At 38.1% G+C, this 10,864-nt stretch overlaps 1 protein-coding gene across 2 annotated transcripts; it reads right to left on the bottom strand.

Moving 5' to 3' along the window:
- Positions 1–821: 821 nt before the first annotated feature.
- Positions 822–2,716, bottom strand: LOC108468615 (uncharacterized acetyltransferase At3g50280-like). 2 transcript variants are annotated; one of them, XM_053020824.1, is made up of 2 exons: positions 2,569–2,716; positions 822–2,375 (listed from the first exon to the last, which is right to left on the bottom strand). In XM_053020824.1, the coding sequence occupies exon 2, from the start codon at positions 2,273–2,275 to the stop codon at positions 1,103–1,105; it is 1,173 nt and encodes a 390-aa protein (XP_052876784.1). In that variant the 5' UTR covers positions 2,276–2,375; positions 2,569–2,716; the 3' UTR covers positions 822–1,102. The 2 variants fall into 2 exon arrangements, with proteins under 2 accessions (XP_052876784.1, XP_017624987.1); XM_017769498.2 differs by having other exon boundaries at positions 822–2,365.
- Positions 2,717–10,864: the final 8,148 nt, after the last annotated feature.

Raw genomic sequence — 10,864 nt, 5'->3', positions numbered from 1 at the left:
GTTTTTAAAATATAAAAAACAACTTTTAAAAGATTTACGTAATTTCAAAGGGTACAGACCACATTGACAAAAAAATGTAAATGTCAAGGGGTAAAAAATTTTAAAAATTTTAAAAACTGATTGACTTGTGAACTAGTACGTAATGGTTGATCCGGGCTAAAATACCAGTTGAACTAATTTTTAATTTTTATAATTTATTTACCTTAAACCAATTGGACCAGTCATTCTGGGAACTAATTGGTCAAATTGATTCAACTGTCACTTCAATTGACTTTTTAGCTCGATTGGATACCCAACTAATTTTTGGTCCGATTTATATAGCATTGAATTTTAAATTTTTTATTTATTCTTTTTTATTTTTAAAATATTTTTATTTTTGAATTTTAAAGAATTTTATTTTCATAAAATTTTTTATTTTTAAAATTTATGTTTTGAGTTAATATGAAACTTTTTTCAAATTTCCAATTGCCTAATTTACACATTGGTGATGATTTGGGTCGTGTCCTACCCAAATCACCACCAATTATGCAGAACTGCAGATTTAAACTTTGAAAAACTGATTTTTTTACAATTCAAAATATATCAATTAAATAAATAAAATAGATTTATATTATTTAGATAATAAATTTTTATTTTAGTATTATTTCCGTAAAATCGCCGAAGTCCAGATATTGAAATCTATATTTAGATTCAACGTGTTGAAAAATTTGAGACTTAGAGTCACTGAAGCAATGTCGGTATTCAAATGTAAGCATGCAGGGTGCAGGATAAGATGAGAAGGTTACCCGAAAAAGTACTAGGAAGGTGAAGGTGAAAGCGAAAGGGAGTGTTCCCAAAATCTTTATTTTCATTTTCAAAGCATTACAAAAATTAAACATTGTACTTTTACTTACAAAAACCCGACAACTGTTAATAATAACAGCTCATTTGGTACTGTCAATTATGGAATGCAATTAGACGGTTACTATATGCATGAATTCTTGATCATTTGCCATAGCCTCCAAAGTCTCTGGAAAAAAGCATGCTTCAATGTCAATACTTCCTTCTTCTGCTCCACAATATAATGTAAGCACTCCATCAAACTTGTTGGATGACCCGCTTCTTATTGCAATTGGCTTTCCCCATCCAAAATCATTTCCATACATATTGAATCTTGGGGACTACTTGTGATCAAAGCATCCCCATTGCTGAGAGTAACGAAACTCGGGCTTGCTGGCCAACTCTCAAACACCTTCTTGATACGTTCTCCTGTCATTGCGGCAATTATCCTATTCATTCGCCACGCCGAATTCCCAATGCCTTGTTCCACTAGCTCTTTTGCTTTCATAGTTACAAACGTGCCCAGAATTGCATTCCCGAAATAGTTGTCAGGAATCTCCTGAAACCTTTGTCTAACACCAACTACAAAGCGGTAGTTGGTCTCTTGATCTGGGTCAAAGCTTCTGTTGTGGATAGCAGATCGCCAAATATGGGACAACAGAGCTTGAAGGGAGGAGATTTTATCGGTGCCCATCTCAGCATTAGATTTTGCTTTGAGTTTTGTAATGTTTTCCTTTGAGAAATGGAAAATCCTTTCTCGTACAGGTGGTAGAATGAAGTCTTCATTGGTTTGTTCGACATTCACACAAGATTCTGGAATACGAATGGGGATATCCATGCCATCAGGAAACCAACGTTGGAAAACGGGGGGCTTGGATAAGTAGATTGAACCCTTAGAAATTTCTGACCACGAATTAAGGAAATGCCAGAACGATGCACCATCCGCCACAACATGATTAATGCTGCAACCAATAAATATACCATCTGCAAGATCTGTTATCTGCATTCCAAGTAATGGGTGCGTGATACCCTTGTAGTTATCGAGCCCATTCAGTGAGAAAAAGGAGTGAACAATAGATGGAACGTAAACAGGCTTAATGATGTCAGAAATAGTTACTCCATCGGCTGCTGCATGTATAAACAAAACTCCAGCATTGTTGCAGTCGACAAAAAAGGAAATGGTGTCATCTTCATGTTGGGTCGTTGCTAGGCGACCTGCGAGCAATGGAAAGCAGTGTAGAGTATGGGAGAGAGAGGTTTTTAAGTGGTGGATCAGCATGTTTCCGGAGCTCTTGAAGTGCAGAGGTAGTTTAGGCTTGGGAAAAAGAAGTCCCTTTTGGATATACCCGATTTGAAGGTTTCGAATATCCCATGTATTTAGCTCGATCCTCCCACTTGATGCCCTGTCATTTGCAGCATGAACTGTACTTTTCGATATTAATCGCACGGCTGCCATGTTTTTTCCAGTATAAGTTCTTCAGTCAACGCTCGGCTTTGGATCAATTTGAGCTGGACCTTCGTTTTCCCAACTTTACCGATTAGTAACCTGCCAAGAGCTAATCATCGGTGTTACTTATATTAAACCAAATTAATACTGAAAAGCAGACAATTCAAGCAACCAAGCATGTGCAATAAAATCAGCAATATAAACTAAATAACAGAATAGTTGTTTGAAGCCTTGGAGGTTTCAAACATCCAAAGAGACGCATATTCATCAAATACTAGAGCTAACGAAATTCCACTACTTACATTACAAGATTGAAATGGCTTACAACATCCCATCCGCGTTTCCCTTTCTCCCTTAATTTCTAGCTTGTTAATTTCTGATAATTGTTCAACCCTATTTCGTGTGCTTTTAGACATTCTCTCTTTGAATTATTTTAAGCGGTCTGCAACCACCTTCGATGGCTAGGTTTGAACCGACCTTTTTAAAATAATAATAAATTAATATTTCTAAAGTCCACTATTTACTAATCTATCTCTATCTCGAATAAAATACCAATCCAATCGATATTTTAAATATATTCGATTAAAAATTTAAAACATTGACTAGTATTTAAATCTTGAATTGGCATTCATCTTGTTGAGGCGTTTTTCTCTCTTGTCCTCTCAAAGGATGGTGCTGACCTATTTTTATGATACGAATATTGTTCATTAATATGATTTATTGGGTAGGCTCCATATACATGGACATGTATCTTATCTTAGACTTAATACGTGTTTACGTGGCCCCATGCGCGATTCCATGCACGTGACCTCGTAGGGAATTGCAGTCCACACCCAGCGATCACACCTCATCATGCGAACCCGACCTGTGAACACATCATGCGAACTTAATAGAATCAGACCTGAATCTGACCCAAACCCATTCGGATTTAGACTATTTGGACCCAAGATAACCGGCATAGTAACAATTTGTCCCCCATCTAGTTCTAAGAAAGAGTTATAAAGTAATTCTTTTTAGAACCTGATTAGAAGTGGACTAAAATTGGAATGATAATATTTTAGAGTACGCCTTATTATTTACTATACAACGTTCATTTAATCACGTGTATAAGAGAAAATACTGTTGTCCACATGCGCATAGTTCTTCATCGTTGGGCATTCGAATAGTCTAAAGTGAAGAAAGCCTTTTTTAAGAAGGGGGTAACAATGCCCTAGCAATCACACCGCTTGAATTCAAAATTTTCGAAGAAGAATTTCAGACGATAAGCAGAGGTAATCTTTCTGATAATCTTAATTTTTCTTTTTATTTTTTATTGATAGAGTATGGCTAGAACCAGGGGTAGTGGTCGGGTAATTTGGATAACTCCTCGCGACAACAGGAGAAACGAAATGTGGTGGAAGGCAAAAGCTATGTCTGTACCACAAAAGAGGAAGAAATATATTGTGCCCTAACCACTTGTGGAATTAGAATTCTGAATTTTGTGTATGATTTCTCTATTCCTGAGGGTTCACATTGCCTGAGCACACCAATGACGATAGCTTTTTACTCCCTCTGCACGTTTTGGAAGCATTCTTTCACTTACCCCTTCATCCTTTCTTCTACAACCTTTTTGGCGATTACCAACTAGCTCCCGGCCAACTGTCCAGTTTCTCTTGGTGGTTGGCTGTAGCATATTTCATAGAATGTTGTCGGTGCAAAGAAGTTTCGTTGATCGTCTTATTTCAAAAGTTATACTAATTGAAGCCCTAAAATTAAGGGGGGTTAACATAGGTTCTTTTAGTTTACTATTTGCGAGGACGTGAAGACCATCATTTCTAACAAATGTAGCAACCTCTGTCTCAATCGCGACAAATACATTTGCATACAATTTAAGTTGAAAAGTGGGTTCGATTTCCCATAATATGGTCTTTGCTTAGTATATGTTTTAAAAGGCAAGATATCGTAACTGAGATGGGCTGGGCATAATACTATAGACTTCACCAGGATTGCATACTAGATTTAGAAGAAATGTTAACTGTAAGAAATGTCTTTAAGCATTGTCTTTTGGATTTGAGCCTTAATAGATGAAGGTAAGCCGATGCAGATGATAGAGTTGACACCAACACAGCTTGGCTTGTTCCTGCATAGTTTGCGTGGCCCCACGAGGCAGGCGATAAGTTAGCTCTTACACTTCTGGGGTTAAGGGTTGAGCCTAAGAATTACTTTTATAGCTTTTGTAAACTAAAGCTCCGCCATTGGTCTTCGTAGCCTCCAACGCATGAACAGACTTATGCGAACACATTTATGTTAACTGCTAGTGTTGATATTAGAATTTTTGGTGGTGCAAGAACAACTCAAGGTACTGAAGACAGTTCTGAGGAGTCTATAAGCTTATTAAGAGAGATTGATGAATACATAGACGTTTGTTTGTATATGCAGAGTGCTCGTGGTGGTCCTTATAGCATGGCTGCTGATGGAGGTAATGCGAACACTAGAAAAAGGCAGAGAACTGCTTCGAGAACTGTAAACATTGTTTTGAATAGTTAGGATGAGGGCAGTCCAAGGGAGGAGTTTCGTCAAAAAAGAATAGGAGATTGGCCTAGGGTTATAGTCATTCATGGTCCTCTTGAGGGTTTCTCTTCTTCACTCTTTACCAACACGGATGCCAACAAACACTAACACCTTTGGGGTCATAGTCAGTCAAGGTCCTCTTGAGGGTTCTATGAAATATAACACTTTTGGAGGAAAAACAGAGACTATTTCCATGGCTTGATCACTTGAATGTGAATAATTTCCTATTCAACCATAATGAGGTGAGAAAACAATGGGATAATCTTCCTTAGAGGAAACAAAAAGGTTGTTTTTCCCTGATGTATCGTCTAGTGATGCTAGAAGGCCTTCGTTGCGAGAGCTAGTAGTTTCTTCACAAGTATTGTTAAATGAGGCTTGTATGGCTAGCATGGGGTTAGTTGAAGGTGTTGATGAAGATGATACCCAGAGAATGGAAGTTGAAAATGACTATTAGTTCGCAAAGATACCATTAGCACAGGCATGCAAGCTCTATGCGAAGTTGGATGAGGAAAATAGGATATTACGATAGCATAATGAGAGACTATAAGAGCGTTTTACTGTTGCTGGAAAGGATGTTGAGAAACTTCACGGTGAGCTTGTAGGTGAGTGAGCAAATAAACTAATCCTCGAGGCTAGATTGAGGAAAATGGATGAAAAACACAAGTCTGTAGTAGCTAACTTAACAAAGAGCCATGAAGAAGTTATGGAGCAAAATAAGAAGGGGATGATAGAAAACTTAGATGTGTATCTGCCTGATTTGAAGGCTGATTTTTTATTTCATGCTTAAATTGTTGTGGGCCCTTTAGATGTACGAAGAGTAAAATTTGATGCCCTTAGCAAGTTAAGAGGTACCTAACTAGATTTTGACATCTATTTTCCTTTTGGGACAACTTGGGAGGAGTTCGCAGCAAAGTGGAAGAATTCGCCAAATTTTTATATTGTTGATGTTGCTGAAACAAGATATGCTCTTGAGGATCCCATTGGCAACAGTGTTATTCCAACGAATGGAAATGAGGACAATGAACGCAAAGAAGATGATAGGCTAGCTAACTTTTTAGGCGCAAATAATAACTGATTATTTCACAGCTTATAATGTACCCAATATTGTAACACCCTACACCCGAGCCCTACGCCGGGACAGAATACAAGGTGTTACCACATTTAAACACATGCATACAAATGTTCCAAGTCACTAAGACTTGCTCAAAATTTAAAACTTTTTCAAAGTATGTCTAAACTTCTTTAACATGGGCTTACGAGAACCCAAACATCCATTAGAAACCACTTGGAACCAACTCGGGTCCTTAAACCGACTAAATAAAAATAACTCTTGAAACAGGTCACATGCCTATATGAAAGGGCAACACGCCCGTGTGGTCATTATAACATGGCCGTACTAATGGCCTGTATGACACACACGGCCTAAGCATCTAGGGACATGCCCGTGTCCCATGCCCGTGTGAATTAAATTCTAAATTCGAATCTACAAAGGTTTTCTCACAGCTTGACACACGCTAGTGTCTATGGCCCGTGTCCCTTACATGGCCATGACACGCCCGTGTCTTAAAACCTTGACATTTTATTTCTGACGTCAGCACCCAATTTGGGGCACACGGCCAAGGCACACGCTTAGGGCTAGAGATTGTGTCCTTTACACGGCAGAGACACACGGTCGTGTCTCTACCTGTGTGTTTACTGCCATGCATTTTGACTTAAAAATTTTACATGCAGGGGGCACACGGCCTAACGACACGTCTGTGGGACTGACCGTGTGTCACACACGGCCTAGACAAATGTCCGTGTGTCTACCCGTGTGAACAATATAAGGCTATCTACCAAGCCTTTGCCACCCTGAAACAAAATCTAACATCAACCAACATATCAAAGATTAACTTAATATGATTTCTCAACCAAACAACCATAGTTAAGACCCATATACGTTGCATATATTCAACCATGCCAACAATTTCACATTCATGAAAGGCTGCTTGCATTCACATAATAACTTTTAATATTTGCCATTTTCCATGGCCTTATACAAAATGAATCAAATGCTAAAGTAAGCAAACATGTTGGCCAATTAACAATGACACAAAAGTCAAAAGTCAGAGTCCTATACATGCCATAATAAAAATAAAAGATCTAACTATACCATGTGCTTCGATTGATAGTGTGATTGATGCCTCCGATGTCCGTTGATCCACGAGCTAATTAGGCGGCACTATAAGAAAATGGAAAGAAACGGGGTAAGCATAAAACTTAGTAAGTTGCATGATAATAAACAACAACTACTTATCATAAAGCAATATGCTCATAACCTTCCATAGTTTATTCATGAGTACCATAAACAAATGTAAGTACAACTTACTCATCACCATCCAATACAACACATATTGTATACATTGAGCCCATATCTTATACATTTCAATTAGGTACCTGTACCACTCATCACACGATTATAAATTTTCTCATTTCGATATAAATCATAAACCTTTTGTTGAACCATTTGGAATATTACCGGATACTCAATAGCCCTAACATGGGTTAAGATGCCGACGCCATGTCCCAGACATGGTCTTACAGTGGCTTTCATATAGCGAGGTCGATGCCATGTCCCAGACAGGTCTTACACTGGCTATCATCTATTGGTGTCGATGCCATGCCCCAGACAGGTCTTACACTGACACACCACAAGCTGACGCCATGTCCTAGATAGGTCTTAGACTAGCTTATATATCGCGAGGCCGATACATGTCCCAGACATGTCTTATACTAGCTCTCGTCTTAATGCCGATGCATGTCCTAGACATGTCTTACACTAACTCTCATGCTATGGTTGATGCATGTCCCAGACATGTCTTACACTAGCACACATATCACCCATTATCACGGTACAAATATCCAAGTTTATTCCAAATCTTCAACGAAAGTCTTTACTATGTAAATTTCTCAACATGTATTCTCATATTCAAAATCAAGACAATTTAGGCCATATCAACTCAATTACACATCATAAAGATATACTTGTATTATTAACATACAACTTACCTCAGTATTCAAAATATGGCGACTATTTCGGCTTAGTCCACCAACTTTGCTTTTCCCCGGTCTAGGCCTAGATTTTGTAATTCTTGATATATAATGATAAAAATCCACACATTTAATAATTTTATTAATCTAGGTACTCAACAATTCATAATTGGGCAAAATGACCATTTTACCCCTAGACTCGAAAATCAATTTTTATCGAATGTCCTTGTTAGCCAAGCTTAACCGACCATTTATTACTCTTATGAAAACCCTAAATTCCTATAATTTCACAACATTATTATCTATTTTACAAACTTTACAAAATGGTCTTATTAGGGTTTTCATGAGAAGTCCCTTCACAAAAGTTGTTTATTTCACAACCATGATTCGTTTTCTTCGATAAAATTTCAGAAAACAACATGAACACTCTCATGGTAAAATCGAAGACTTTTAACCATTTTACAAAATAGTCCCTTCATTTGAAAGCTTATGCAACAAGGGTTCTAAAAATACAAAAACATCAAGAAAGACCATCAAAATCACTTACTTGAGAGGGTTATAAGTTGCTGAAATTTTCAAGCTTTCAAACCCCAACAATGGCTGAATTTTCAGTGGAGAAGAAATGGTGAAAAGGGATGATATCGTCTTTCTTTTATTTTATTTCTATTTTAGTCAAATAAGCTACCAAAACCCACCTAATTTGACTTTTTAACCATTCTTGTCCTCATGGCCGGCCAAGCACTCTTTTTAGGGTCTATTTGCCCTTTAAAGACACCCAATTTTGGTTCTCTAGCTATTTGACTCCCTTAGCTATCAAAATAGGACTTTTGCACTTTATGCGTTTTAGTACTTTTTTTCGATTAAGCTCTCAAACGCTAAAATTAATTCACCAAAATTTTCATGCACCTTTATAATCATGTCATCACACATAAAATAATATTAAAATAATTTCTATGGCTTTGAAATAGTGGTTTCGTAACCACTGTTCTGACTAGCTTCAAAATCAGGCTGTTACAATTCTCCCCCTTAGGGATTTTCGTCCTTAAAAATCTTATCGGTGAATAAGTCCGAGTATTGATCTCTCATAGTCTCTTCAAGTTCCTACGTGGCTTCCTCGACTTCGTGTCTATGCCACAAAACCTTCACGAGTGCTACACTTTTATTCCTTAATTTCTTGACCTCTCGATCCAAAATCTTAATCAGTTGTTCACCATAGGTCATGTCTTGACTTATTTCAATTTCTTCCTATGAAATCACGTGTGAGGGGTCAGATCGATAGCGGCACTACATCGATACATAGAACACATCATGACTTTTCTTTAGCTTATGAGGTAAGGCTAATCGGTATGCTACCAGTCTAATTCTCTCAGTCACCTCATAAGGTCCAATAAACTGCGGGCTCAGGTTGCCTTTTCTACCGAATCTAAGGACCTTTTTCCACGGGGATACTTTCAAAAACACTTTATCATCGACTAGGAACTCGATTTCTTTTCATTTTAAATATGCATAGGATTTCTGTCTATCCGAAGCGGCTCTCAAGCAGTCACGAATCACCTTAACCTTCTCTTCGGTCTCTCTGACCAAATCGACCTCGTGAATTCGATTCTCTCAGCTTGGTCCAATATAAGGGTGTTCGACACCTACGCCCATGCAAAGCCTCATAAGGCGCCATTTTCAAACTTGACTAATAACTGTTGTTGTAGGCGAATTTGACCAGTGCTAAATGCTTTTCCTAACTAACTTGAAACTTGAGAACACAACACCGTAACATGTCTTCAAGGACTTAGATTACTCTCTCTGACTAACCATCGATTTGCGAGTGGAAAGCTATGCTAAAATTCAAATTTGTCCCTAAATCTTCTTGCAACTTCTTTCAAAACCTCAAGGTAAACTTCAGATCCCTTTCCTAGATAATTGACAAGGGTACTCCGTGAAGTCTTACGATCTCTAAAACAACAAATTAGCCAATTTCTCAAGGGAGTAGTCGATATGCACTGGTATAAAATGTGCCGACTTTGTATGCCTATCAACAAAGACCCAAACAAAATCCTTTTTCCTTAGCATTAAAGGGCAATCCCAATACAAAATCCATGGTTACCTGGTCTTATTTCCACTCAGGAACCATCACAGGTTGAAGTAATCCCAAAGGTACTTGGTGTTCGGCCTTCACTTGTTGACAATCCAGACACTTAGAAATAAACTCAGAAATGTCTCTTTTCATCCCCGACCACCAGTACAACTTCTTCAAGTCGTTATACATTTGCACACTACCCGGATGGATAGAAAAGAAACCTCTATGTGCCTCTCATAAAATCTTCTGAATAAGCTTATTATCTTTAGGGTACACAAACTCTATCTTGGAACATCAAGCAGCCTTCGGTGTTAATCCAAAAATCTGATTCATCACCCGACTCACATTGAGCCACTTTAGCTTGCAAGTCCTTATCACCTTTTGAGCCTCACAAATCTGTTGAAGGAACGTAGGTTTAGCTCTCATCTCGGCTAGAATTGAACCATCAATCAATCATAGTTAATTGAGTATTCATAGCCTTCAAGGCAAATAATGACTTTCTACTCAGAGCGTCGGCGACTACATTTACCTTTCCCGGGTGGTAGTCAATCACCAACTCGTAATCCTTTATCAACTCCAACCACCTTCGTTGCCATAAATTTAGCTCTTTCTGAGTCATCAAATACTTTAGACTCTTATGGTCAGTGAACACTCGGCATCTCTCACCATACAAATGGTGTCTCCAAATTTTCAATCTGAACACGATGGCGGCCAGCTCCAAATCGTGTGTCGGATAATTCTTCTCGTGTGGCTTTAGCTGTCTCGAGGCATATGCTATCACTTTTTCTTCTTGCATAAGCACGCACTCTAATCCATTTAAGGAGGCGTCGCTATATACCATGAATTCTTTCCCCGATTCTGGTTGCACTAAAATTGGGGCTTCGGTCAACAAAGCCTTTAGTTTCTCAAAACTCTGTTGGCATTTCTTTGTCCATTCAAACTTGACA

The sequence above is a fragment of the Gossypium arboreum genome, chromosome 11 (genome assembly GCF_025698485.1).
Source record: "Gossypium arboreum isolate Shixiya-1 chromosome 11, ASM2569848v2, whole genome shotgun sequence".
Taxonomy (NCBI): Eukaryota; Viridiplantae; Streptophyta; class Magnoliopsida; order Malvales; family Malvaceae; genus Gossypium; species Gossypium arboreum.
Note: the sequence above shows the minus strand (reverse complement) of the source record. Positions and strands in the feature narration are given on the sequence as shown.

Excerpts from the sequence above, each read along its gene's own strand:
- LOC108468615 (XM_053020824.1), bottom strand. The coding sequence starts at position 2,275 with ATGGCAGCCGTGCGATTAATATCGAAAAGTACAGTTCATGCTGCAAAT.